At 69.6% G+C, this 27976-nt stretch overlaps 2 protein-coding genes across 4 annotated transcripts; one reads left to right on the top strand and one right to left on the bottom strand.

The window, feature by feature from the left end:
* Positions 1 to 972, top strand: PHLDA2 (pleckstrin homology like domain family A member 2). The gene is made up of 2 exons (XM_045821104.1): positions 1 to 455; positions 670 to 972. Exon 1 carries the CDS (start codon positions 50 to 52, stop codon positions 443 to 445), a length of 396 nt encoding a protein of 131 aa, XP_045677060.1. The 5' UTR covers positions 1 to 49; the 3' UTR covers positions 446 to 455; positions 670 to 972.
* Positions 973 to 2788: 1816 nt separating this feature from the next.
* Positions 2789 to 23943, bottom strand: SLC22A18 (solute carrier family 22 member 18). Of its 3 annotated transcripts, none has more exons than XM_045821056.1 (11): positions 23832 to 23943; positions 21802 to 22021; positions 18736 to 18833; positions 17806 to 17966; positions 17439 to 17571; positions 10816 to 10934; positions 9621 to 9728; positions 8709 to 8809; positions 5077 to 5178; positions 4821 to 4941; positions 2789 to 3020 (listed from the first exon to the last, which is right to left on the bottom strand). In XM_045821056.1, the coding sequence occupies exons 2-11, from the start codon at positions 21943 to 21945 to the stop codon at positions 2833 to 2835; spliced, it is 1275 nt and encodes a 424-aa protein (XP_045677012.1). In that variant the 5' UTR covers positions 21946 to 22021; positions 23832 to 23943; the 3' UTR covers positions 2789 to 2832. The 3 variants fall into 3 exon arrangements, with proteins under 3 accessions (XP_045677012.1, XP_045677013.1, XP_045677015.1); XM_045821057.1 differs by having other exon boundaries at positions 21802 to 22018; positions 23832 to 23941; XM_045821059.1 differs by having other exon boundaries at positions 21802 to 22000; positions 23832 to 23937.
* Between the last annotated feature and the right edge of the window lie 4033 nt (positions 23944 to 27976).

The raw sequence follows: 27976 nt of genomic DNA, 5'->3' as shown, positions 1-27976 counted from the left end.
CTCTCCTCGCCCCCGTCCGAGCGCACGGCCTGCTCCCCGCTCCCCCGACATGAAGACCCCGGGCGAGGTGCTGCGCGAGGGCGAGCTGGAGAAGCGCAGCGACAGCCTCTTCCAGCTGTGGAAGAAGAAGCGGGGCGTGCTCACCCCGGACTGCCTGAGCCTCTTCCCCGCCGGCCCCGGCGCGCGCCCCAAGGAGCTGCGCTTCCACTCCATCCTCAAGGTGGACTGCGTGGAGCGGACGGGCAAGTACGTCTACTTCACCATCGTCACCACCGACCGCAAGGAGATCGACTTCCGCTGCCCGGGCGAGAGCTGCTGGAACGCGGCCATCACGCTGGCGCTCATCGACTTCCAGAACCGCCGCGCCCTGCAGGACGTCCGCAGCCGCCGGGAGCTCGCCGCGCCCGCCGCCGCCCCGGAGCCCCTGGCAGCCCGTGCGCCCTGAGCCCGCCTCGGTGAGCGCCCCCTGCCATCCCCGGTCTGCAGACGGCGGTGGGGAGGGAGGTCCCGCCCCTCGAGGGCAGGGGGGACACTTTGGAAAGGGGACCGGGGGCACGCGTCAAGAGCCGTCGCTGGCACCTGCCGTGTCTGGGCCCCCAGGGGAAGCGCAGTAGGGACCGCAGCCCGCCCCGCCCCGGCACAGCTCCCTGACCCCTCCTCTGCCCACAGGAGCCCCACACTGGACGAGTCGGGCCGGCCGCGCTGCCGGCAGGAGCCCAGGAGGTGCGCGGGATGGCCGGAACCCCCACCCCCTCCGCGGACCGCCTCGAGGAATGAGGCTGGGGCTGCGTCCCAGCCCCGAAGGGGACCTTCCCTTGCGGAGCCGCTGTGCCCTGCCCGCTGCGCGGGCGAGTTAAATTATTGGATTATCTATGTATTTATTTTGATGGTTATTTTTTGTCAAACTGTATGTCTTAATATTTTGTTTTTGCACCTGCCATTCCGAATAAACTACTGGACCTGTTTTTTCTACCTGCCCGCGTGGTGTGGTGGTGTTCCTGGGAATGGCGGGGTCAAGGGCCGAGGGCCAGCGTGCACTGGGGCACGGGGTCAGTCTGAAGGGCAGGGGAGTGCCGGGATGAGTGGGTGGCTGGCTGGCACCCTCCCTACCGAGCAGCCTCTCCCCAGGCAGGAAGTACTTGGGCCTGGGCCTGGCTAACTTCCGCCCCAGCGTGAGTGGGGTGGCGGGGCTGCTGGCCGTGCTTGATCCTACTCCGGGTGGGGGGTCATTCATTCACCAAGGGTCCCCTGGAGGTCAGCGCGCACCTCCCCTCTGGCTGCCCCCTCCCATCCACATGCCACTGCCCTCTGGCACCCGCGCCCACCTGACCCCAGCCCAGGCTGGGCCGCATCCAGCCCGGGGGATCCCGCTCCCAGGCCCCGCTGGCCGAGGCCCTGGAGGTGAGCAGCCGCGGACTGTGACACTGGGGTGGGGAGGCCCGAGGTGTCTGACAAGGTGGCACTTCCTGCCCCGCTGCCCGGGGTGGGGCGGACAGAGACAGTGCGTGTCCGGGGCTGCCCCGCAGGGCGGGCTCGGGGAGGGCCCCTCCACCCCGAAGCTGTGTGGGCGAGGAGCAGGCCGAGGGGGACTGGGGACTGTCAAACAGGGGGCAGGGCCCGGCTGGGAGGGGAGGCGGTGAGGAGGGGAGTGAGGGGCCAACACTGGGCGCCAGAGCTGGCCGCTCGCCCTGACCCTGGGGAGGGGCAGCCGCCACAGGCCTCGGAGCTGGGCTCCGGGGTCAGACGCGCCCGTGGCCGCCCCTTCACCGGGGGGCCGGGGGCCGGGGGTCCAGAGAAGGAGCTGCCCCGTGCCGGGCACCGTCTCCCGAAGAGCCAGTCAGAAAGCTCCTGTGCCCCTGGGGAGGGACCCCCGGCCCCAGGGCAGACCCCACGCTGCCCCACCTGGGAGACCTCTCCCGCTCACTGGACGGATGACCAGGGCCGGGGGTGAGAGTCTGCCCCCGGGGTCCGGCAGGAGGGGCACTCTGGCCGTCGCAGGCCCCTCCTCTGAGCTCGGTTTCCTGCCACAATCCCCTTGGGGAGGGCGGCCTTCGCTGCCTTGGGGGCGCTGCAGGCCCGTGACGGCGGTTCTTTCCACACCGGCCGTCGGTCACAGTGGCTGCCGGCCCCCCGTGCCCAGTGCCCCTTCTCCAGAGAGCCAGGTAGGGGCGTCGGGGGGCGGACGGTGTGCCCCAGTTCTCCGGCCTGGCCGTCTGGGTCCACCCCCTGGGCACAGATGAGGGGAGAAACACCCACGGCCCTGGCCGGGGGGCTCAGTGGGTTAGAACACTGACCCCACACACCAAGGTTTCGGGCTGAACCCCCAGTCAGGGCGCGTACCCATGATGCATCCGTGAGTGGGAGGACAAAACCAATGCCTCTCTCTCTCTCTCATCGAATTAAAAAATTAGAAAACATTTCCTTTCGTGAACAGGAACAACTTTTGAGGGCCTGTGGGCAGTGGGCTCCGCCGGAGGCTCCAGGGTGGCACCCAAACAGGACCGTGGGGGGCGGCAGAGGGGTCCTGTCCCGGGGGGCCTGAGCAGAGCAGCCTGGGAGGCAGCATGGGGGACCTCCCACCGGCGTGCTGATGGCCTGCAGGGGCAGGGCCCGCTTCTTGCTAGGACGAACTGGGGTGACTCTGCCCTCCCCAGAGCCCTGGGGCCCAGCGGCAGCCCCTTCCTCCAGGAAGCCCTCCCGCATCCCAGGCTCCATCTCCGGCGGAGAGGCCTCCTGCCCAGCCAGCTGCGGGCCGGCCTGACGGCCCCCTGTAGAAAGGAGACCGGAAGAGATGCTGGGAATTTATTGCCAGTCCGTGCCCAGGGGCCAAGGTCACCAGACTTTGTCCGTCTTGTGGGGCAGAGGCTGCCGCCAGAGGACCAGGAGGACGAGGAAGTTGACGGCAAACTGCACGTGGCCAAAGACGGAGACGCCGAAGCTGCGGTACAGGAGGCCGCCCACAGTGGGCCCCAGGGTGCGGGTCAGCGGCTGCACGGTGGCGCAGAGGCCCAGCATGGTCCCTGTGGAGCAGAGGGGGCGGGGGGGGGGCGTGAGTCAGGCCTAGGAGGGTCCCTCAGCGTCACCCCGCTGGCTGCCCACTTCCAGGATGTGGCAGAGACCTCCCCTGTCCTCCCCGTCCTCCCCCAGGGCCTGCGGGACTGCTCCCCGTGGACCACTCAGCCATGAAGGGGCCCCATGGACACTTGCGCCCCGCCCCAGGAGGTTCCCTGGCACAGGAGGGCCGGGACTGGGCACCGTCACAGGCCTGGCCACTAGGGAGCTGGCGGACAGACACTGGGGAGGTGGGCCTGGCGGCTGCAGGTGACCCACCGGGTGAGGGTTGGGGCTGGGGTGCAAAGTAGGCCGTGATGTCCCCAGTGTCCCCCCACGGCCCTCCCAACCTCCCAGGAACAGGAGGAGATGCACCTCTCAGGGCTGGGAAGGCCTTCGGGGTCTTAACAGGGGCCCCCTGCCTGTGGCCCCACGCCCCAGGTCCAGCGGCTTGCACACCCAGCTCCCTGACCCCCGTCTCCACGCCGCTCTGCCCGCTGTGCCTGGTGCTGGCTGCCGGCCCTAGGCCAGCAGGGTGGGAGCCCAGGCCTCCGCAGCTGGACAGCCCGGCTGGGTGAGGTGGCAGCCGCCTGGCGAGGCCCCGCCCCAGCTCGGGCCCTGGGGGAAACCAAGGAGCAGCCTCTCCCATCACCCACGGACACCGGGGAGCAATTTACCGCCCCCTCTGTTGTCGAGGTTCCCAGGCCGGCGCTGGGAACCAGCCCCCGGCTCCTTCCGGGCGGAAGGCGGGGCCCTGGAACCAGGAGGCCAGGCCCTGCCCTCATGCTCCGGGCCAGTTCCTCCAGGCCTCTCCAAAGTGCCGGCCCACCCCCTCCCGGAAGGCTTCTGGGCCCAGCCTGGCCTCCCAGGGCCCCAGAGCCACAGTCTGAGAGGCTTTGGAGGCTCCCAAGGCTGCCCCGAGAAGAGGCCCGGCATTCCTCGGCCACCTGACCTCCATCAGCCCCTGCCCGACAGACGGGTGAGTGGGCCGAGGGCCGGCCAGCCCCTGGACTCACTCACCCTGCTGCCAAGGAGGCCTCCACAGGCGCCTGTGGGAGCCCCGCACGGGTCTGCGCCGTGCCTGGGAGAGGGCGGGCACTGGAGCCCGGACACTGTCGGCCCAGGGACCCCCGTGTCCCCCCGGAGGTCTGGGGCATCCTAGACGTAACTAGCTGTGTGCGTGCACTCGCCTGCCCACCCAGGAGGCCCCAACGAGCTTCTGGGTGCCGGTCTGGGAGGGAAGAGAAGACCCACCAGGCTCTGGCCTGACAGGAAGCCCGCCCCCTCTGGGTGCCCCGCCCCATGCCCCGCCCACTGGGCTTTCTTCCTAACCGGCTTCTGCGAGAGCCTTTCAGACCCACGATCGCCTCCACTCCTTTGCCTTGCTGGGGCCAACCTGGAAGGCCGTCTCTCCCTCCTCCTTTCTGGTGAGACCCAGCCCGGGCTTTAGAGCCGAGCCAGACACGGCCTCCGGAAGCCTTCTCCTGGCCCCCAGGTCCGGCGCCGGACTGGTCTGCAGGGCCGGGTGCAGGGCCGGCTGGGCCCAGCTGGGCCGGTCGGTGGCCACATTCTCACCGGAGCCCTCTCGCGGCCCGCCCCACACACCCTGCTCACTCAGACCAGGCTGCAGTGCCCGGGGGTCAGGCAGACCGGGCCCCAAACCAGACAGCCGTGCCGCGGGAAGCTGCCAGCAAGCTGCCCCGGGAGGAGGGCTGGGGGCCTCGGCGGGCCGCCCCTCACAGGGCCCCGGCTGCGGACGCTGCGCTCACCCGTGTCCGAGGCCGAGACCGCCTTGGTCAGGATGCTGTCCGTGACCACGTTGAGGGTGCAGAGGCTGAAGACCAGGCCGGGCATCAGGAGACAGAAGTGGAAGACGCTGGACATCAGCGCCTGGAGAGGGACAGGGCAGGGGCCACGGTGACTGGGGGCCTCCGGGAGGAGACGGCAGGAGGGCCCTTCCCTGAGGCCCCGTTAGGGGGGCCCCGGGTGGGGGTGGGGTCCAGCCTCGGGGGGGGGCGCTCTCACCATGGCCAGGCCCACCAGGACGAAGACCAGCACGCTGGCCCGGAGCAACGCTGCCTCCGAGAAGTGGCTGCTCAGCCGCCCGACGACCAGGCCCTGGACGACCTGAGAGGGACACAGGGGGGTCAGGACCGCGGCCGCCCCGCCCGCCCCCAGCCAGGGAACCGCACCGTCTGCAGCCGGGTCCCCGGCAGTGGCCAGTCCCGGGGCAGAAGGACGGGCCCCCACGTCCCTGGGCGATGAGGGGGGGCTGGGCGGCTCACGCGCGCACACACACACATGTCCACACGCACACACAGCCGGCCAGTCACAGGCCCGATTTCCGAGTTCAGAGCGAGCCTCGTCCCTTTAGTTTCGGGCACGGCAAACGCACTAGTGCGAGAAGGGCGGTGGGCTGCGGAGGGGCCGGGGGAGGCCCCGGCTTGCGGGGCAACATCCGTCTCTTACCATTGGGAAGTGCTCAGCCTGGGGACCCCGGTGGTCCTGCGAAGGTCCCTCCGGTGTCACCTGGCCCCCATGTGTCCCCGCCCCAACTGCGCTTCCTCAGCCCCTTTGTCCCCTCAGCTGAGTGGCAGGGTCCGCCCATCTCATGGTGCGGAGCCAGGGCTTGGGGAGAGGTGGCTGCCCAGGGGCCGAGCCCAGTGCCCAGGTGCCCAGTGCCCAGGTGCCCAGTGCGTGCTCAGCCCAGCTGGCCCCACTGAGGCCCGGGCCTGTCCATCGGGGGCAGTGCCTGGGCTGGCCCCCAGCCAAGGGCTCTGTGTCCTCCCCATACCCTGCGAGGCCACCACCCTAGGTGCAACTGGGTAAACTGAGGCCCAGAGGGCTGACCCCACCAGCTCAGGGTCCCGGAGCTGGGTGGGGGCGGGGCACCCACCAGCAAGTGCGGGTCCTGGGCCTGGTGAAGTGAGGTCCCCAGGGACAGGGAGCAGACTCTCCCAGGCCACCTGCTGTGGCACCCCCACCCCGTCCCTGAGCCCTCCCCTCCCTGCTGCACCCCAGGAGCTGGTTGAAGAGGGGACACTTTCTCTGCGCTGCCCTTCCTGCCCCTGGTGACTCTTTTCCCAGGGACATTCACTAGGGACGTAGGTGACTCAGAGGGCAGGCCCAGCCCGAGGCCACGCCCAGGCCCAGGTGAGCGAAGTCTGCACCTGGGCCTTTCCCGTCCTGTGCCTGGACGGCAGGAAGTGCGGGGCACCCTGGGCCTGGAGCAGCGCTCCCCAGGGCTTGGGGGTGGGCAGGTTGGGGTGGCGCCAGCCGGGGCTGGGGTCCGGGGTGGGCCCAGCCCTGTGGAATGGCACCGGCCCGCCGGCCTGGCAAAACCAAGCTGCCTGGAATCAGAACCACGAACGTCCTTCTGAGGAGAAAGCCGTGCTTTTGGGCTTGGCTTTGCCTCCCGCCTCGTCTGCATGTGTCCTCAGCGTTTCATCCAGACAGAGCCCGAGCCCCTGCCGCATCCGCTGGGAAAGGCCTGGACTCGTCCAGACAGCAAACGTGCCCAGGTCTCCCTTCCCCCTGACCAGGCCCCCCGCCACACACAGCTCCTGTCCTACCAGGCCCCCATCCCCCTCCAAGGGGCCCCTTCCTGCAGCCCCACTGCACTCAAGTAAATCTGTGCAGACCACCTCTTGTAGTGTTTTCAGAGCCTGGGGCTCTCCCCTCAGGCCAGAGTGTATTTCCACCTGAGGGCCGGCACACTTGCAGCCCCTTTGTGACCCGAGGCCCTCTCGCCTGCAGTTTGCTCCGCTAAGGCCCCCACCAGGGCCTCACCTCACACAGCTGCTAATTACCCTGACAGTGGCCGAGTGTGGGGCGTGGGTGAGCTGAGCGGGGAGCTCCTGCAGGAGGGCCTGCAGGGGACAGAGGGCCACGAGCCCGCTGGGCAGAGGGGTCTGCTCGCTGTCCCCTCATGTTCGGACCACCTGGGCTACCACGCCCCACCAGCCCCCATCCCCAACCTACATAGGGAGTGGGGCAGGGGCTGCTGTAGCCCCCTTGGGGTCTAGCAGCCCCCCAGGGTGGGGCAGGAAATGGTCTGAAGGAAGCAGCAGGTGTGAGCCCAGGCAGGCAGGCAGGTAGGTTAGCCTGCAGTCGGGCGCCCCGCAGTCAGACCCTCGGCGGCCAGCCCTGCCCCGGGCAGGCTGGCGGGGAGGCGGCACAAGGAGGCGCCTGAGGACGGCAGCCTCAGCCCTGTCTGCAGACACAAAACCCAGCCCCCAGCCCCCAGCCTCTGCCAGAGCTTGGGCCCCCCCTGCGCCTGCGCCTGCGCCCACCCCCACCCCACCCTGGGGCTCTGGCGCACTGGGCTCCCCTGGGCTCCCTCCTTCCTCCAGTGCGCCGGCTGTGTCTGCAGGGCCTGGGGATCCAGGCCGGAGCCCAGGCTGGTCCGCTGGCCCTGGGCAGGCTGGGAGTGGCCATTTACAGCAAGTCTCCTGGGGCCCAGCTTTAGGGTCTTATTATTACTGGTTTTTTGTTTGTTTGGTTTGGTTTTAAAGATTAGAGGAGAAGGGAGGGAGAAAGAGAAGGGAAATATCAGTGTGTGGTTGCCTGTCACAGGCCCCCTACTGGGGACCTGCCCACAACCCAGGTGTGTGCCCTGGCTGGGAGTCCAACCTGCGACCCTGTGGTTCACAGGCCGGTGCTCAGTCCACTCAGCCACGCCCGCCAGGGCTGTGCTTTCGTTTTCTCTTTCTCTCTCTCCTTCTCCCTCCCTGTCTTCTCTCTCTTTCTCTCTCTCCCTTTCCTCCGAGGTCCCCACCCTGCCCACGGCCGCTTGGGGCCGGGCCCCCGGGGGTGTTCCGGGGCCGGGGTCCCCACCAGTCCCGGGCCAGGAGCAGGGGGGGAGACGGCTGGGAGGCGGCAGGAATGCCGTGTGCTTCCGGAGAGGTCAGAGCCCCTCCCCCGCCCCAGCAGGTCCCAGAATAGCCCCTCCTGCGCTCCGGCTGTTAGGCACACGTCCCGGGTGGCGGCAGCACGTCGCCACCTGTCCCCACCGCCCGGGGCCGGGCCCAGATGCCCAGGAGAAGCTGGGCCTGCAGCTGGGGGTCCGGGGGCTGGCAGACAGGACGCCTCAGACTGCTTCTAAGGCTGTTTTTGTCGCCGAGCCGCCAGCTCAGGGTGTCCCGCGGTGACAGCAGAGTGTCCGGGCCAGGCTCCTGCTTGGACGGGGCCCCCGGGGTGCCCGGTGCTTTGCCACGTGAGCCCATCTAGTCGGCCCCCCAGCCCCACCAGCGGGCCTGTGGCTCCCACGCAGACAGACGCAGACACTTGGACTTGGGGACACGGAGCATGGGGGGGTCTGGCCCGTCATCACACGGTTGACTGGAAGGCCCCAATTCTCCTTCCCTGCACCCCACCACTGTGTGTGCCCCCCTCCGTGTCCCGTCTGCTGCCGGACACTCAGAGGCGCACTCGGCGAACCAGGGACCCCGGCCACGCTGCCGCCGACGGCAGGCCAAGGACGCCCCAGTCCTCGCCGCCCTCTCAGACGGGACGCCGGCAGGTGGGCCCACCGTGGGGGCAGAGCCACGGGGGCCCCAAGGGCCGGGTTGACCCGCTGGGGGCGTGGAGAGGCAGGGGCGGAGGGTGACGGCGCAGAGCTGGGCACTGAGGGAAACTGAGTCGCGCCCCGCACTCACCATCTGGAGGACCCCGAAGAAGGACGTGAGGTAGCCGGCCTGGGCGGCCTCCAGCCGGAAGAAGTCCATGGAGATGATGGAGAACATGACCATGAAGAGCCCTGGGCGAGGCGGTGGGGTCAGGGCCACCCGGCAGCCCGGGCTGGCCAACCAGGGTGCGGGGGCCTGACCTCGGTGACCGGCTCAGGGCGGGCCCGAGGCACCCGCCAGACCCGGGAGCCTTCCCCGAGCTTGGCTGGGACACGCTGCCGCCGCCGGGGCTGCCTCACGGTCTGCAGGAAGGGGCTGGGTGCTCCCCCAGACGGGGGGCGCCCCGGCGAGGGCAGCCGATCCCAGGGCTGACCACGTGAGAGGAATGGCCCAGGCCCACCAGGGGCCCCCCGAAGGCCCCTTTCACCGGACCGGAGACGTGGTCCAGTCCCTGAGCCCCCGCGGGCCGACTTGGGTCCCAGACGGAGCCCGGCTCGCACCACAGGCCTGGGAGCTTCGGCACAGCGTGGCCAGGAGGCAGGACGTTGCGCGTGGCGGCACGGAGCAGGGGCCAGGGGGGTGGGCAGGGGCTAGAGGCGCGATGGCCACCAGGGACGCCTCAGGGTCCACCCCTCCCCGTGGGCCGTGTGCGTGCTCTGGCTCCGCCTCTCAGACTGTCCCAGAGGACCGGGAGGTCACAGGCCAGCCGGCCGGGACAGAGTGCCGGGGGCTTCGAGGGGGCATGCGCGGCTGCAGGACGGGGAGGACACGGGGCCGCCGCATCTCCCCGCCTCGGGACTGTGTCCCCTCTGGGGCAGATGTGGCCAGACACGCCCCGGGGGCCGTGAAGGGAGCGAGCCGGAGCGGGCAGCGCAGGGCCGAGGGGCAGGGCGGAGTCCCGGGCATGGACCTCTGTCCCCAGGGCCCCTGGCAGGGACTCACCGGAGGGGAAGCCGGAGACCACTTTGACCAGGAACACGGGCAGGACGCCGGGCTGCAGCAGCAGGCGGCTGATGGCCTTCAGGTCGAACACGCCGGCCCGGGGGCCGCCTAGGACGCCCGGGGAGACCCGTCAGGCCCACGCCGCCGCAGGTCTTCTCCCCCTCGGCCTGAACGCCGGGGGCCAGGCCCACGAGGTGGGGGTGGGCCCTGCCCTCTCCCCCGACGCCTGTCAAGGGCACGAGCTCTCCCAGGTCCTGCCCTGCGGCCTCTCACGCCTGCGCGTGGGAACAGGAGCCTGGGCGGCCCACCCCGCCCGCAGGCTGGGCCCCTCAGCCCCCACTGACCGGGGACCCCTGGGTTCCGGGAGGCGCTCAGAGAGCACAGCCCCTCCGCCCTGACGGGCCGGCTCGGGCCTGGGCACTGGGGGACCTCGCCCAGGCCCGGGCGAGGGTGAGACAACCCGGTGGGGCAGTCCCTGGGGAGTAGGGCCACCCCTCGGTGCCACCCAGGGGACACTCCTGAGCGCCGCTGGGTCACTGGCCTCCCGGCGGAGCGTGGAGGCACCTGGCTTGGCCTTCCTGTCACTTCCCGCTCTGCACTTCGCAGGCCGGGCCCCCAGCCCCGCCCCCACACCGCACCCCTCTGTCCCAGCCGCTGCCCGGGGCCTTGGGTCTCGGGGCGGCTCCCACGGTGGGTGGTGGGGAGCGCTCTGTGTTCCAGACGCGCTCTCAGTTACGGGAGAGAGGCACCGGTCCGTCTCTGTGTGGCCATGCAGGGGTTGGGCTGGGGATGCCCCGGGGGTCCCCACCCCACAGCAGTGCCCCTCACCTCTGCCCCAGGGGAGGTGCCTGGCCTGGCTCTGCCCTGCGGCCACCTCGGCACCTGCCCCACCTGCTCACCCCTGGCACCCCCCTGGGCCCCCTCGTAACCCTTCCACTGCCTTGGGCCTCGGTCTCCACGCTGCCCAGACAAGGGTCCCCTCTGTGGCCACACCCGGCTTAGCGCTGATGGTGTCAGCACCCTGAGGGGCACACGGTCCCAGGCCCCGGACAGGAAGCCCCCGCGCAGGCAGGCCAGGGTCCGAGCAGCTCCCACCCCAGGGAGCCCTGCCCCAGCCGGAGGCCCAGAGCTGCAGGGCCAGAGCCTCGTGCCACGTTGGCCGAGCTGCAGGAGCGCCATGCCCGGGGGGACTCACCTGCCGGGGCGGCCTGGCCGTGGGTGCCGGCCCCTTTGGTGCTGGCGGGGATGCAGGTGAAGCTGAGGACTGCTCCCAGGAGGTTGGCCACAAAAGCCACGAAGGGTGGACACTGAATCCTGGGGCGACAGGTGTGGTCACACAGGGCCCACAGGGCCTCGGCCGGGCCGAGGAGGCCCCTTCCCAGAGGGACAGGTACGCTGGACCTCGGGAGGGGTCGGCCCGGCAAAACCCAGGACATGGCCCTGGCTGGCGTAGCTCAGTGGATTGAGCACGGGCTGCGAACCAAAGCATCGCAGGTTCGATTCCCAGTCAGGGCACATGCCTGGGTTGCAGGCCATGACCCCCAGCAACTGCACATTGATGTTTCTCTCTCTCTCTCTGTCTCTCTCCCTTCCCTCTCTATAAATAAATAAATAAAATCTTAAAAAAACAAACAAACAGGACACCACCCTCAGGCCACTTGCTGCCTGCCCACACCGCCCAGGGCTGCGGCCCAGCCTGTACCCCCCACCCTCAGTCCTGTGTTTACATTAGAGTCACTTTTAATCGAGTGTGTTGGGTGACACGGGCAATACAACTGTGTCAGTTTCCATCGTGCAACGTTACACAGCATCCTCTGCGTGCTGGGTTGTGTGTGCACCACCCCGAGTCACGTCTCTCTCCGCCACCACCCACCGGACCCTCTCCTCCTGCCCGGCCCACCGCCCTCACCTCCGGGGCAGCATCTCTGCCCCGAGTCTCCACTCAGAAACGCAGCCCTTGACCCCCCGAGGACAGGCGCACACAAACCGTGCAGCTCACACACAAACCATGCAGCTCACACACACGTACACACAAACCGTGCAGCTCACACACACGCACATGCAAACTGTGCAGCTCACACACAAACTGTGCAGCTCACACACACGCATATGCAAACCGTGCAGCTCACACACACACAAACTGTGCAGCTCACACACACACACATGCAAACCGTGCAGCACACACACGCACATCCTCGCAGAGCCCCCAGGGGAACCACGGGTGGGCGGGGCTCTGTTCCATGCACACGGGACCAGGGAAGTCAGTGGCACCAGCGCCTTGGCCACCCATTTCCCGGGCCGGGACCTGCCCGGGCTCATGCAGTGGTGGCGCTGGCACCTGTCCAGCCTGTGTGTGCCACGGACCCCTCCCCCACCCCACAGGCCTGTCTGTCTCCCCACCCCCAACACCCACTGCCTGAGAGGCCGTTTGTTAAGGCTTTCTCACTGCCAGGGCCCCAAACAGTTGGGCCCGTCTGCGGACCGGCAGGTGGTGGACTGGCGGACGGGAGGGTCAGTGGGCACCGGACCCCAGAGTGGCCCCACAGCCCCCTCCTCTGGCTGGCAGCCCCGGGTCTGTGACGTGAGCGGGGCTGAGCAGCTGGCCCCGGAGAGAAGGGGTCTTTCTTCAGGACTCTGGCCTCTGAGGCCCAGACGTCACGGCCCGGGGCCGGCAGGGACAGAAGCTGCTTTCTCTGCCCGATGCCCCGGAAATGGGGGGAGCAGAGGCGGCCACTTGGATGGCTATTTTGGGAGGCTGGTGACAAGCGAGAGGCGGTGGCAGGGAGCCGGGCTGCTTCTCCGGGGAATCCTGACTGGACCTTGCACGGTGGCCGGTGACCTGGGAGGGAGTGGGGACGGCTGTCCCCTTTCAGAGCCCCCGACTCTCCCAGGACAGGGTGCCAAGGACAGCAGGATGGAGGCAGGGTGGTGGGGGGGGAGACAGGAGGGGGAGGTGGCACCAGCCCAGGCACCCACACGGAGGGGCTCCTGGCTGGAGCACCTGCCAGCCCCCTGTCCGCAGCTCAGGTGCCTCCTGCCCTGGGGACCCTCATGGAGCGGGGTCACCGGGAGCAGGAGCTGGGGGCTCACCGGGCCCTTTGCAGAAACGGAGCTCCAACCACAAGGGCAGGCTCCGCGCCGGGCACCTTGGTCTTCCCGGCCTCTCACTCTGGGGTGGAAGGGTGGCCAGGAGGCTGGCCCCCGGCCAGCCTCAGGGGCACCATGGAAGGACACCCGAGTCCTTCCCTGTGGTCACCTGGATGGGGGACCTCCTCCCCTCAGATGCAGATGAGGGCCACCCTCCCGGGACACCCCCGAGGCTGCACCAGTCCCGAGGTCCCTTGTGGCGCCCTGTTCACCCTGACCTGGAGGCCCAGGGTGTGCCCACCCAGCGAGCACCCTGTGCCTGTGTCCTCTCCGCCGGACCCTGTCCGGCTCCAGGTGACATTTCTCCTGGAGCTGAGGCTGCCCCTCCCCACACCTGCCCTGAGGCTCCGAGAGGCGACAGGAAGCAGGCAGGGTCCCCTGGCCTGGCCAGGGCCTCCCAGCACCCCTCTCCTGCCGGACAGCTGGGGGCCGCCGGGACCCAGCTTCATGGGACACCTGGACGTGAGGGGCTGTAGTGTGTCGCCGGACGTCCACGTGGGGCTTGGAGTGGAGAAGCCACCTCGCCCCGGGCGACGGGCCCCGTGGCACAGCGGACCCTGGAGCACCGTGGCTAGGACCCCGGAAGGGAGCCCCACCCACGGGGGCGGAATTCTGACGGGGCCGGCCAGGTGCAGCCCCGCTCTGGCTTCCAGGCCAGAAAAAGGCCCCAGAGCCGTGTCCGGCCTCGCTCTTGGCAGCCCCCTGTGTGCCCCACGCACCTGACCGGTCCCCTGACCACGCAGGCCTCCTGCCAGCCCCCAGCCCCTGCCTGTCCCCAGACCTTTGCTCCGACTTCCCCTCTGCCTGGGACCCTCGGGCAGCCGCTGACTCCCCTCTCAGGTGGAGGCCGACGTCCCCGCCTCGCCAGACACCTGCTTCCTAGCACCTGGACCCCAGTCACCCGGAGGGCCCGTGACCCCGGGCAATGCCACCTCGGGGAGCCGCCCGGGCTGCGGGCGGGGCAGGCAGCCGGCCTGACCGGCCGCTGAGTCACTCCTGCCCCAGCGCCGCTCAGCACAGCCCCAGAAGCAGGTTTCCGTCACCGCCGGAAACCTTCTATCAATCAGCCCCGCGCTGGCTGATAAGGGTTCTCGGTCCCTGACCTCCCTGACCAGCTCAGGCCGGGACTCCGCCCGGGAGGCCCCGGTTCGCCTCCTGATAAGGAGGCGGTAAATACCTGCCCAATCTGGAGGGCCCACACCTGGGGGTCAGAACGGCTGACTCGGCAGCCAGTGAGTGCCCCGGGGCCGCCCCGAGCCCACGCCGAGACCGGCTCTGCCTGACCGCAGGGTGGTCTAGTGGGACCCTCGTCCCGCCCAGCGCTCACACTGTCCCAGGCCTCTGCCGATGGTCCCCGTGACTTTCCGTGGGGCTGTGCTAGGCTGGTCCAGAGCGGGGTGGCCTCCCCCAGCCCTGACACTGGGGACCTGCAGACGCTGCCACCCCTGCTGGCTCTGAGCGCAAGAACCCTCCGGGCCCTGACCGGGCCCTCCTTCCCGCCAGCTCCGGGCCCAGGAGCCGCACAGCCTCAGCCCCGACCCGGCCCAGGCTCCCAGTCCGCACCTGAGACCCTGGAAGCCCAGGGCCTGCCCCGCCCGCCCAGAGCGGAAGGGCAGGGGCTGGAGGGCTGGAGGGCTGGAGGGCCGGGCCCTGAGGAGGAGCCGGGCAGCCCCTCAGCGCTCAGAGGAGCAGGGGGTGCAGCCAATGACCCCCAACAATCAGGCTGCCACCAGCAGCCCTGACAAGAGGCTCCCCACTTCCTCGAATACCTGGAACCCGCCCCCCAGGACACAGCTGGGCTCACAGGCTGTCGCCGCCCACCCCCGAGATACCCCACACCCCCCTCCCGGTGGGAGAGTGTGGCAGAGCCACCGGGCTGTAAGGGCGGGGCTCGGGCCTTGGGTCGCGGAGCCGCCCCCGCGCCACAGCCAGCCAGGGTTCCCGGCCCCGGCCCCAGGTGGGGCCCAAACCAGTTACACCAGCGCCTCTGCCTGTGGCTGCCAAGGCCACTTCCTCCCTCTCCTGCTCTCGGTGCCGGAGGGGCTGTGGCTGGGGTCCTTCTGGACGGCTGGGGTATCAGGGAGGCAGGTTGGGGAGAGGGGGCCTCGGGCAGACAGGCAGCTCCATGGGCACCCCCCCCGGGGGGCCTCAGTGTGCTCCCCCATCAAAGGACATTCCAAGATCTCAACTTCCAAGACTCCTTAGATCTTGGGATGAAAGAGGGGAGCTAGTGGAATGTTCTGGAAGGAGAGGGCAGGGGTGGTGGCTATGTTGGTAGCGGCTGGGAGGGAGAGAGAAGTGGTATCCCCCGGGTCAGCAGCTGGGCTGCAGAAGGAGGAGGTGGTGATGGCAGGGGACCGGGGCAGGGCCGGCGAGTGGAGGCCGAGGCACCCGGGAGCGAGCCAGGTCTGACGGCCTGTTTCCCAGGTGAGCGCACCTGGCCAGGTGAGGAGAGTGCCGGTCAGGGAGGCTGGGAAAGTCCCCGTGGGTGGGGCAGTGGGGAGGAGGGGTGAGCGGCCTCTCCCGCCCCTGCACCCTCTCCACCCCCCTGAGGCCTCTTCCCCCTTCGCAGCCCGTCCCCCTCTCTCCTCCCCCTGGGCAGACGCAGACCCCTCCCCCCAGCCACGACCCACCGGGCTTTGCAGCCGGCCTCGGCCCCGCCCCCGCCCAGCGAGAAGGCAGGCAGCGCGCTCTCGGCCTCGCAGGCGTGAAGGGCCCACCCCTCCTTCGCCCACATGCCCCTAGCCTTCCAGAAAGTTCTCATGATCTCCTTCCCTTCTGGTCCTCCCTGTGTCTCCTCTGGGAGGCCTCCTCTCCCACCCCCGTCTGAACCAGCTCCCAGGCTCAGGGCCCTCCCAGGAGGACGGAGCCCTGTTCCGCCCCCCACTCCCAGGCTCCCTCCCCGCTGGCCCAGCCTGGCCCAGCGCCCCAGGGACCTCGATGGGCCCCCCCCCTCCCCCGCACTGGCCCCAGCCCCCACATTTGCAGCATGTGGCACCTGGGTGACACTGGCTGGCTCGTGCTGCCCGGGGCTTGACAGCCCGCCTGCCCCTCTGTCCCCTCCCTGCTCCTCCACTCCGGCCACAGGGACCCCCCTGCCTCCGCCCTCACTCCATCGAGGTCGGATGGCCGCCTGTCGCCCCCGCTGCCCCGATGCTGTGTTACTTCTTACACCACGCAGTTCAGCCTGACGCTAAGGGGCGACGTGACTGATGCCTTTCACCTTGTCCTGTCTCCTTCGTCACTGTACCCCAGAACCTGGGGTCCCAGGGGCGCTTAGTAGGGGTTCAGTAAGCATCAGCGAGGAAGCATGTGTGGAAGAGTCCTGCCCTCCCGCCCGAGGGGTTCATCGAGGAGTCCTGAGACCCAGGCTCCGATTTAAATGCCGGGGTGGGGGACCGGGGGTGGGCACAGAGACCCCCCTCCAGGGAGGTACCATGTCACAAGGCCACCGTGCCTGTCTGTCTCCCAGTCCCTGAGGTTCGGCCGTCAGCCAGCTGCCTCCACCACCCGTCTGGGGCACTCAAGCCTGTGGAAACTGCGCCCCCTAGAGGCCTAGCAGCTGGCATGGAGTCCAAGGTGGGGGCACCGGGGCCACCAGAGGTGCCGGCCGGCCGCGCCGCCGTGCGGCAGGTGTGCGCTGGGTCTGTGAGGTCCCACACCAGGTGGGCTCCTCTCCCGAGCGCCGTCCCAGCTCGGCTCACTCAGGCCTGAGCCCGCAGGGCGGGGGGTGGGGGTGGGAGTTGGGGTGACCGGCTGGCACCGGGCCTCCGGCCAGGGAGCAGGTGGGGCCCTGCACCCGCGCCCACAGCCGGGCCGGGCAGCCACCCCTCAGACCAAAACCACAGACCTGGGCCTGAAGGCAGGCGAGGGGCGAGATCGCTCTTACGAAGAAGTTGATTTGGAGTGGGTGCCGGGGTGCTTCTGGGAAAGGGGGAAATGGGGGTGGGGCTACCACCCAGGGGTGCTGGTCTCCAGCAGCGGGAGGGAGGCCCCAGTCCTAACCAGGCCGGGCCTCTCCAGGGCCAGGAATCCCCGGGCCGAGGGTAGGCCCTTCTGGCAGGTGCGCCCGGGCTCGGAGCGCTGGGAGGGCTGGAAACTCCGTGTGGGAGCTTCCGGCGGGGAAGGGGAAGACCAAAGGCCTGTGTGTGTGTGTGTGTGTGTGTGTGTGTGTGTGTGTGTAGGGCGATGGAGGCCTTCAATTCACACACAGTTATTAAGCCGCCCACAAGCTGCTGTCGCCCCCTCTAGAGGCTCGGGGTCCGGCGTCCCCATCGCAGGGCCGCAGGGCCCCAGGGCCCGGGCCCGTCACTCCAGGACGTTGCCCCAGGGCCCGCCTTCCGGTTTCCTTTAGGAAATTAGGCCTCCTAATAACCTGGGACCGCCCAGGGATCAGCGACCCGAAGGCACCTGCGCCCGCCGCACCTGGCCGGGCGGCCGCGCGGGGCGGCGGCGCCCCCTGCCGGCCACGTGCGCTCCTGCCGACGCCTCCGCCGCGCGAGGCGCCCTCCGCCCGCCGCGGTCCGCCGGGCGTGCAGGTGGGGGAGCCGAGGCCCGGGCGGGGGCGGGGCTCGGCCAGGGCCCGGAGCGCTGCGCCGCGGAGCCCGCCCAGCCTCGGCGTCTGGACCCGCGCCCCCACCGCCCGCGGCCGGTCCCCGCCTCGCTACTCACCCGTACGCGGCGCTCAGGGTCCCGCCGAGCAGGGAGCCCAAGATGATGCCAACGCCAAAGCAGAGGCCGAGCCGGCCCAGAGCCGCGGGCCGCTCCTCGGGCGCAGACAGGTCGGCCACGACCATCTGGGCCGCTGCGGGAGAAGCAGGGGCTGAACGGCTCGGCCCCCTGGAGGCCCCCGGGGCGGCCTAGGCCACGCCCCCACATGGCCCTTCCACCGACCGGGCCACGCCCCCAACCTCCACGTGCACCTCAGACCTGCCCCACACTGACCACGCCCCCAATCACCCCAGACCAGCCCCCCACCCTCCAGGCCACACCCCCATATCACTCTCGCCCTCTGACCGGTGCCCCCCGCCCGGCCGACCTGGTAGTGTGTGCATGAACAGGGCCGGCAGGCGCGAGGCGAAGAGCAAGGCCACGCCCGGCAGGGCCGGGCTGCAGGCGGCGGTCAGCAGCAGGTAGAGCACGGAGGCCCCCAGGAAGGAGACGGTGAACGCGGCCCGCGCGCCGCGCTGGTCAGCAAACCTGGAGGGCGCCACACCTGTGACCCTCACGGATGTCACGCGGGTCCCCCTCTCGGTGCCCAGGCCCAGCCCTGGGACTGCTGGTCTCCCGCAAGGTTAGTGTGGGAGACCCTCGCGCTGTGAGTGAGGGTGGGCAGGGGAAGGCCTGGGCACCCGCCGCTGCTGGGCTGCTGGGCCGCCCTCCTGTCCGGGGCTTCGGATCCCCCGCCCTTCCAAAGGGGCAGCTGTCAGTGACCTCCGGGTGTCCGCCCCACACGGGCAACCCCCCCCCCACCCCCGCCCTGTGAGGGGACTTGCAGAATGGGAAGGAGCAGGGTGTGTGCGTTTTGGGGAAAGCCGTTCCCCCTCTGCGCTCTCAGAGGCCCTCCCTGCGGGACCTGAGTGCTGCCCTAGGCCGGCAGGAGCCCCGCCCCCGCCCCCGCCCCCGCCCCTGTGGTTACTCTGAGGGTCTGACCCCCGCCACGCTGGTCTGTCCGCTTCGGAGCTGAGGACACTTCAGAGTGTGTGGCTCGGGGAGGCAGGGTGTCAGAGGCCTAGTCCCCAGAGTTGCCTTTTCCAGGAAAGTTGTTTGTCCGCCGAGCTTTTGTCAGCGGGCCGGGGGCGCTAACAGCCGGGGCGTCTGGCCCAGGGAGCCCTCTCTTACCGACCAGCATCAGTGCAAGTCCCGGGCGGGGACCCCCACCCAGCCTGGAGGGGACTCCAGCGCCTCGGCGTGTCCCTCTGTGAGTGGGAGCTGCGGGGGGCCCCTGGGGGGACCCTGCCCCGGGTACCTGCCGAACACGGGCCCCCCCAGCAGCTGCAGCAAGCCGAAGGAGGTCTGCAGGTAGCCGAAGGTGACGGAGTCCAGACCCAGGCTCCGGGACAGGTACTGAAACACAGGCGTGGGCCCCGGTCAGGGGCTGGGAAGGGCCCCGGGGCCTGGCATTGGGGGTCCTCGGCGGTCAGGGGCTGGGTCTGTCTCTGGGTGCCTGGCAGGAGGCCTGGGGGTGGGGGGACTCGGGGGCTCATCTCACAGCAGGGAGCCGGTAGGGGCTCCCACCCCTGATCTGGGGAGGGCTGGGTGGGGGTTTGGTGAGGGTGGCAGCCGGTCCCCCTTCGCCTCCGTGGGGTGAGGGGGGCACCCAGCTCCCACCCTTTGGGCTCCATTCACTCAGCACTGCATGGTGACAACCGTGGTGGCTCCAGGCCAGCGGGACATGGTCCCCAAGTGCCCCAACGGTCTCCAGGGGGCAGCCCATTTCCCAGCAGGCCCCGGGCCTGCTCCTGCAGGAAGCCTTCCCTGGAGTGAAGGGCACCACCAGCGTCCCCCCAGGGGGCCTGCGGGCTGGGGACCAGGTCTCTGTGACTTCAGCAGTCCTGCCGCCGCTCCTTCCCCCACCCGACCTCGGAGTTCCAGACCCTCCCTGCAGGGACCCCCTTGGAATGGGCTGGGGCGAGCCTCCCACAGCTCTGCTGTTTCCACCCTGAGCACTTCGGACAGAACGGAGCCCCCTCTGGCGGGGGAGTCTTCCTGGAGGTGACCCGGCTGCAGCGAGGTCGTCGGGCCGGCCCCCATCCAGCGAGACTGTGTCCTGTGTGTGTGTGGGGGGGGGGGTTGGACACACACGGCCACAGGCCACAGCCGGGGACCGTCTGCCGCCACCGGACGCTGGAAGCAGTGGGGAGAACCTCCCCTGGGGGGGGCGCTTCACTCCGGGAGGCCCGGCAGCACCTGGGTGTGGACTTTGGGCCCCCGTGACTGTGAGACGGTAGAATTTCGACTCTCTCAGGCACGAGGTTAGCCCCAGGGAATGAGGACACGGCGTGCCTGAGTTTGCCTGTGCCCTCCCGAAGCTCCATCTGGGACAGCCACCTCCGCTTTCCGTCTCGGATGCGCACCGCCCCCTCCCCCCAGTCCCCCCCAGCCCCCGCTGCCAGCTTCATCTGCCCCACAGCCCGGGGCCATCCCACCCCCCTGCCTGTCTGCTCCTGCCCAAACCGGGCAGCTGGGCCGGGCTGTCTGTCTGTCTGTCCTCGGTGCCGTCGGACAGTGGGGCCTGACCCTGGCCAGTCCATTCTCCGTCCTGAGTCCCACTGCGCCCACCTCCTCCCTTAGCCCTCCCCAGCCTCTGGCCCCCTCAAGGGCTGGTTCTGGAAGGTCCCCCTCCCTGCTTCCCTCTCCTGTCAGAGGAGGGACCCTGCTCACCCTTCACCCCTCCGCTCTCTCCCTTTGGCCGCAGGGCCTCTGGGAAGGCTGCCCAGGCTCACCGTGGCCCCCCTCACCCCATCCTCCTGGGGGCGCCTGCTCCTCCCCCGCCACCTGAGCGTACCCCCCTTCTCCCCTCTGCTCTGGGCCTTCCTGGCTTTGCCTGCGAGCCTGACCGCCGACCCCCACCTCCGCTCCCCCGGGGCAGCCCACTCTGGGAAACACCGTGCTCCGCAGGAGCCGCTGGCTGTGCGCCGAGGCTGGGAAGACAGTGTCCCCGGTCCCAGCCGCTCTGTCCCGAACCACCGCCGCCGGCTGTCCACACGGCGTCCTCCAGAATGGGCTCCGGTCTCCCTCCCACGGGGGCAGGTCCTGGTCCCCAGGGCCACCCGGTGCCCCCCTTCCTCGCAGGCCCCTGTCCAGTCCCTCGGCAACGTCCGGGCTCAGTCCCGGCCACTGGCCCGACTCCAGCTGCGCCCCCTCACCCTCCACGGTCCCTCCGGGGACCCCGCCCCCCTCCCCGCCGGCCTCATGGCTGCCCCGGGGCCTTTGCACCGGCCAGGGTCCCGCCTTGTCCCCTTTAGGCCTTTGCTCCACGCGGCCCTCCTCCCCCGAAGCCCCCCCCCCCGAGTCCCTGGGCCCCCAGCCCCCGGCCCCCGTGCCTTCCCCACAGCACTACCTCACTGGTGCTGTTGGGTGTGAGCGGGCGTCCCGGGCCCCTGCCCCTGCCACACACAGACACAGCGCCGCGGAGCAGCGGCCCGGCCAGTCCCTGCCGGGACCTGTGGTCCGAGTTCCGGGAACAGGGCGCACCCAGCAGGTGCCCAGGGGGCGTCTCGGGACAAATGAACGCAGGTGCCCCCACCCTAGGGAGCTGCCTCTTGGGGTGCCCAGCTCTTTTAACTGTCCGCCCATCACTCCCCACCCCACACCCCCGTCTGAGGGGCCCTTGTCACGGTGCGGACATGGAGGTGCCGGCCCAGGCCGCCCGGCTGCTGCGGGGGCAGGCGGCTCGGACCAGGCCATTCAGTGGAGGTGCCCTGGGCCTTGGGGCGGGCGGCTGGGCCCACCGGCTGGTCCGGAGCCCCAGCCAACACTACTGGAATGGTGACAGGGGTGGCACCCCTTCCCCAGTAGACCCCTAGTCCCGGGGGAACTTCCGGAAGTGCCCAGGGGCTGGTGCCACAGCCCCCCCAGACCCGGGGGGGGCAGCAGAGGAAGGAGATGCACGGCACTGCCCTGGCGGGGGGCAGGCTCCGCCTGATGCCCCCCTGCGTGGGACCGGGGGTGGGGGGACGTGGCGGCAGGTGGGCGGCAGGTGTCAGCAGGGACCTGAGAGCAGCCGGACAAGGGAGCTGAGCGGGTGTGGGGGGCTGCGACGGGCCGAGCTAGCGGCCGGAAGCCAGCGGGCGGTGAGCGCAGGTGACTTCCACAGCCCCTGCCCCGGGCTGGCCCGGCTGCCAGTGTCCAGAGCGTGTGGATGGGGTCAGGGGTCAGGAGGCACAGTCCCTGGGTCCCTCACTCAGCTGCAGTGTGGCAAGGGCTCCCCAGCAGGAAGGGCCGGCAGCATCAGGCCCCGCCCCCGCCCCCAACGGGTGGACACTGAGAGGGCTGAAGGGGCCACAGGGCAGGCCACCCGCGAGGCACTCACCGGCAGGACGGAGAACTGCATGAACAGGCAGCTGAACTCCACGGAGGCCAGCACGTAGGTGAGCAGGAGCACCCGGGGCCGGCCCAGGGCGCCCCCCTGAGCGGCAGACGGGCCCTGGCCCCTGGGAGCCCCAGCGCCCTGCATCCTGGGGAGCTGCTGCCGGAGACCTTGCCGGGATCCAAGTAGGAGGCTGGCGGGCCTGCCCGGGGTAAAAGTCCTGCTGTGACAGGCGAGGGCGCTGAGTCACCAGCAGGAGCAGCTGGCGCCCGGCCTGGCGGGGTGGCCCAGGGAGAGTGCAGGGCTGCGGGACCCCCGCCTGGGCTCTCCAGCCCCCCGCCTGCGACCGTGGGCCCATCTTGCTCCTGGGGAGTGCGACAGGGGGCCCTCTCTCTCCACAACCCATTGCTCAGATGTCTGGGCACAGCCCCCGTGGAACTGGAGGCAGGGCCCCCCAGGAAGGCCCCAGCACCCCACTTGCAGGGCCAGATGGGGCTGGAGTGGGTGCTGACTGCAGCTCAGGTCGGTGTCCCTGATGGCACGGGGCCAACTTGGGTTCCCGTGCTGGGGGCGGGGGGGCTCCGAGGCCCACAGGGCACCCCCACCACCCCGGAGCCGCTTCTGGTGGAAGGCCTGCCTTCCTGGCCCCTCCAGGCAGAGCCTGAGGGGCGAGCTTCTCGTGTGGCCCGGGGCGGGGTGGCATGGGCCACACTCGCAGCCTTTGTGGTGCCCCAGGCAGGGTCGCTCTGGCTGTGGGGCCCTGTCCGCCCCCCGCCCCATCGCTGGCCCCGAGGTGCAGCATCACGGGGCCCTCTGCAGAGTCCTGTCCAGTGCATGGTGGACTGTACAGCAGGGCCCCAGGGGGCCTACAGAGATGGGTCCCCGAGGCAGGGTGGAGGGTGACCGCGAGGACGGGACCCTGGCCCGTGCCCAGCCGTCTTGGGTTGCAGGGAGCTGAGGGCAGGGTGGGGGTGCCTGGCTGGGCGGGGGCCGCCCTCACCCCAGCGGCCCGGGGTCCCTGCTTCGGCGGGGGCTCAGCCCTGGGCCTCACCCTCTCAGGGCGGCCTGAGACTTGCGTCCTCCCAGAGGGGCTGGGGACACCCTCTTCTTGGGGGGGATGCATGGGAGACACCCCCTCCCTGAACCTGTCCTTCGGAGAGCCCCACGTGCCCCTGGTGGCCCCGCCCTCGGCCCCACCCCCTGCACATGCCCCTCCCTCCCCGGACTGGCCCGCATTCCCATTTCCCCCAGGTCTGAGTGGGAGGCAGGAACTTGGTCTCTGAGCAGCACGAGGTGTCTAGTCCGGGCATGGGGTGGGGACAGGGTGGAGGGAAGAGAGGGGGCAGGGAGGGGCCACAGAGACCCAGAGGAGGGGCAGGGAGACAGTCACTTCTGAGAACCCCCCTCCGGACAAACCAGGAGGCTGCTGGGGTGACAGGGATGCCAGCATCCCCCATGTCACCTGCAGCGTCCAGGACAGGCGGGAGGCCTGGCCGAAGTCCAGAGCGGGGTTGCCTCCTGCCCCGCCCCTCTCTGTAGTGGACCGTGTTCGAGGAAGTTTTCAGGCCCAGCAGGGCCGGTGGGGGTGTGTGTTTGCACTGAGGACAGGGTGTCCCGTTCCCTGCCGCTGTCAGAGGTGCCGAGAGCCAGGGAGCCCGGGGTGGGGTGGGTGAGCCAGGCAGGGGTGCCGGCAGGGCACACGGAGCGCTGGCCTAGGGGAGTGGGGTGGAGACAGCAGACTCGGGCGTCTCAGATTGAGGACTCCTGGCGAGGGTGGGGGGCAAGGGGGCCGGAGCCTGTGGCTCCATGCTCCACGGGGCAGGGGGCAGGGGGCAGGGACCAGGGACTGTCCCCAGGAGGTTGCACAGCCTCCAGGCTGTCAAGCTCCAGGCCCCGGCCAGGAGGTTGGGCCTCCCTCGGGCTCCTCCTGGTTTCCGGGGCAGAGGTGGGGGCGGGAGTCTGCCGCCGGCCCAGGGACGGGCAGTGGAGGCCGGGGCCCCGGCGGGGTGGGCAGGAAGGGACCAGCTACTCACCTCTTCCTCCTGTGTCACGCGGGGCCCATGGGTGGTGTGAAACCGAAGCAGAGGGATCCGACCCGCCCAAGTGCTGTGGGCCAGCTCAGGGAGGGCGGGAGCTTCCTTGCCCTGGGGAAGTCTGGGAAGGCAGCCTCCAGCGAGGAGGAGCACCCAGTCCCAGGTTGCACAGGTGCTCCTCCGCCAGAGCGGGCAGCCACGGCTGCGGGCCCACGTGGGCGACCTGCTCACTGGGCTACTCAACAAAAGGGGGTCCTGCATCCCCCAGGACCCCTGCCCCAGCCGGTCCTGCGCCATCCCAGACTCGGGGTCCCTGGGAGAAAATCGGCTAGACAAGGACACTCGAGACTGACCGGAGGAACCTGAGGTGGGATGGAGGGGGCGGGCTTCTTGGAGCAGGTGACGCCTCCATGGAGCCTACGACTGTGGATCCCCAGTGAGGGAGGGCATGCCAGGGGGAGGGAACGGCGTGGACAGGGCCCAAGCTTGGGGTGTTTAGAAAGGGAGCACCGTTGATGGGGTGGGGACAGTGGTGGGCTCGGGGGTGTCGAGTCTGGGTGCAGCCCAGGACTCAGGGTGCCTTGCGGTCACAGCAAGGCCCTGGGGCGTCCCGGGAGTGGGAGGGCCAGGAGGAAGAGTGCCAGAGACCCCTGTGGGCGTCCCCGAGCCGCGGGACCCACGGGGCCGGAGGACGTCTGAGCAGGTGGCGGGTTGTCACACAGGCAGCCTTGCGGAGACCCACATGGATTTACTGAGCACCTACTGTGCTCTCGGCTCTGGGCTGGGTGCTTGGGCGAGTCTACCCACAGCCTGGACTGCCCTCGTGTGGCTGGCATGAGTGAGCAGGAGCGCCTGTGTGGGTGCACACGTGTGTGTGTGTGTGTGCGTGTGCGTGTGGGAGAGGGCCGATGGTGTCCAGTGTGTGTGGCGCGGAAGGAGATCATTCGCCGTCTGAGTACTGCGGCCGTGCTCTGTGCACAGGGCAGCGGTCGCCGGGCTCTGAGCTTGCCCTGTGTTCTGGAAGGAGCCTGTGGGCCACGCGCTCATCGGGGTGGGGGGCCGTGCGGGGTGCCTCCGCAGTCCCAACGGGGGTGATGGGGGCCAGGACGGGGGGGGGGCGGCGCAGGGTGTGAGGGGTGGGATTCTGCACATCGCGGCAGGACGGGCTGACAGGTGTCCTGAGGGTTGGGCGTGGGCCTGTGCCGGGCAGCTGCCGTCCGCTGAGCGGGGCTGGGGGGACGGCTCTCGGGGAGGAGCTACTGAGGCTCCGTGCCCGAGGGGCTGGGGAGTAAGTTCTCAGGGCCCTGACTGCAGGAGATCCCTTGCATGGGCTGAGGAGGGGGCCCGAGGAAAGTACTTTGAACAGCGCTGGTTACTCTTATATTCCCCAGGGGACCACCTCAAAAATCACCGCTTCAGGGATGCCAGCAAGGTTTGGGCTGGGGCCGGGGCAGGACGGGCGGCTGGGCAGGATGTGGGTCCCCCGCAGGCCCCTCCCCTTCTCAGCCGCGGCGAGGTGCAGTTTCAGGCCTTCGCCAGCAGGGGGCGTTCGGCCCCAGCAGCCGCTGCAGGATGTTGCTGCTTCCCAATCTCAGGTGACTCCGTCCTGGGCGATCGGACTCCGGCGTGGTGTCCCTGGGGTCACAGCTACACGGCACACCCCAACCCGTGCAGCTCCATCTCGGAGGTGGTGGGGTTCAGGGGCGGGGCTGGCAGGTGCCGAGGAACCTTCCGGAACTGGGGTCTGTGAGGACTCCTGGGCAGGGGCTTCCTGGAGGAGGGTGCTGGGGCCGGACCTTCCCCACCATGTCACTTCCTTTCTCCCTGCAGGTGGGTCTGTGGGACCGACACCTTCACCACGCACAGCTGCACCCCAGGAGGAGGCTCTGCCAGCCAGCGGGGGGTTGCCACCTGCCTCCGGCGGTCCAGGCACCCGTGTCCAGGAGGAGGGAGAGCAGAGGCCTGGGTCCCGGGGTGGGCAAGGGCCCACCTCTGACCCTCCGAGTGCCGGGACACAGGGTTCCACACGGGGGTGGGGGCACCAGAGGGCTCATGCCCGCCGACGGCCACAGCTGAGACCCATGAGGCCTCGGTGGGGCAGCGGCTGGGCTGTGTCCTGCGGACAGAGCTCTGGCCCTCGGGGGACGGCTGGGTACACTGCGGGGTGGCCACATCCCCCTCCTCCTGCAGCTAGGAGAGAGGGGAGCACGGCCCTCACCCAGGCACCCCCCTCCTGGCTCGCCCGGGCCCAGGCATTCCCGGATGTGGGGCTCCCCAGGGGTCCCTCTGGACTTGGAGGAAGAAAGGGAAGAGGCTTGGGGGGCACCGTGAGGTCATGGGGCCCCACTTCCCGGGCCCTCCAGGGATGCCTTCCCCCGGCTTCTGGACGGGGGTAGGAACCACAGTTCCAAGGGAGGGCCGTCCGTCCAGGGGGCCGGAGGGGCAAGGGCCCCGAGGGACAGGCGGCCTGCAGGCAGGCGGGGGCGGGCCTTTGAACGTCGCAGGAAGGCTGGGCTCAGAGCAGCACACACCTGTTCACCAGGCTGGGCTGGGGGAAACCGAGGCAGGCGAGGCGGCACTGGAGGGGACTGCCTGGTGCTCTGAGCTTCCGTCTCACATCCAGCGTCTTGCAGAACCTGCAGCCCCTGGGAACCCAGCGGAGTCCAGAAAGAAGCAGGCGGGGCTTCCGGAAGCCAGAGGACCCGTGCACCCTCCGCATCCTAGAGCGCCCCACTGTCCCCCTGGTCACCCCCCACCCACCCGCCTGGGTGGCAGTTTCAGGGATCCTAGTCATTCGGTTTCTGCTGCTGGGGACAGCCACACGGGCATCTCCAGAAGGTTCGGCCCAGCCTCCCTACTGCTCTGCTCTGGGCGCCGGGGCCGACCTCGGAGAGCCAGGGGCTCCAGCCCAGGGCCTGTGGTTTGCTGTCCGGCTCCTGGCCGGCCAGGTCTCGCTTGCGCTGCAGACCGAGGAAGCGGGAGCTGCCCCACGAGGCTTGGCGTAAGTCACAGCCCTGGCCATACCCCAGACCCGTCTCGTGGGGCCGCTGGCCTGCAGCCCGGGAAACCTGGTTTGTCCATGTCTGCCTCTGCCCACCGGCCTGGAACCCCCTGGAGGGGAGGGCGCCCGAGGTCCTGGCGAGATGGCCGTTTGCCGGCTGGACGGGTGGACACGGACGAGGACACCGAATGGACACCCCCAGGCGGGGCCCTGACCTGACCGGCAGTGAGGGGCGGCCAGCAACTTGCTGCCAGCGGGGGCTGAGCCAGGACTGGACCAGCCCTGCAGGCAGCCCCGCTGGGCTGGCCTCTCCGAGACTCACCCGGACAAGGGTCCCATCCTCTCAAGCCTCAGTCTCCCCTTCCCCATCTGTGAAATGGGGACCAGAGGAACCCTGCCCCACAGGGTGCCTGGGAGGACCACACGAGATGATTCCCACATGAAGGGCAGGGCATGGGGCCGCCAGCAGCTGCTGGGCCCTGGGCGCCTGGTATGTGTACAACTGGGGGAGGTGGCTGTTCAGTGGGGACAGACTCACCTCAGCCCTCGAAGTCTGTGTCACAGACTCCTCTGACCCCTGGGGGCGGTGGCTGTTGCGGGCATTGTCCAGGTTGCTTATTATGCAAATAATGTTTCACCGGGTCAGGCCATTGTTAGGGGCTGCCCGTCATGGGGGTGGGGGGGGTCAGTGCCTTGTTGGCGCTGGAGTCTCCCCACCAGCTCGTACATAACCCGGGGCTCAGCAACTGTCCAGTTTTTAAAAATGTTTTTCATTTGTTGATTTTAGAGAGAGAGGAGAGAGTAATGTCAACTCCTTGTGCGTGCCCTGACTAGGGATTGAACCTGCAACCCTCAGTGTATCAGGATGATGCTCTAACCCACTGAGATACACGGCCAGGTGCAACAGTCCAGTTTTCATTACCAGGGCAGCTGGGTGGTCTCCAGTGCTGGGCCGAGCCCTGCCCACCCCTCTGGTCTGCAGGGAGAGACCCAGGGCAGTGTGGTGCTCCTGGGCCGGACCCACAGGACGTGGCCCCCGAGCCCATCAGGAGCCCTACAGATGAAGAAGCAGAGACACAGAGAGGGGAAGCCACTTGCCCAAGGTCACACAGCTGGGAAGAAGGAGTCACTCTGCCTGGTTCCT

The sequence above is a fragment of the Phyllostomus hastatus genome, unplaced genomic scaffold, assembly GCF_019186645.2.
Source record: "Phyllostomus hastatus isolate PE091 unplaced genomic scaffold, TTU_PhHast_1.1 phas_scaffold_443, whole genome shotgun sequence".
NCBI lineage: Eukaryota > Metazoa > Chordata > Mammalia > Chiroptera > Phyllostomidae > Phyllostomus > Phyllostomus hastatus.
Note: the sequence above shows the minus strand (reverse complement) of the source record. Positions and strands in the feature narration are given on the sequence as shown.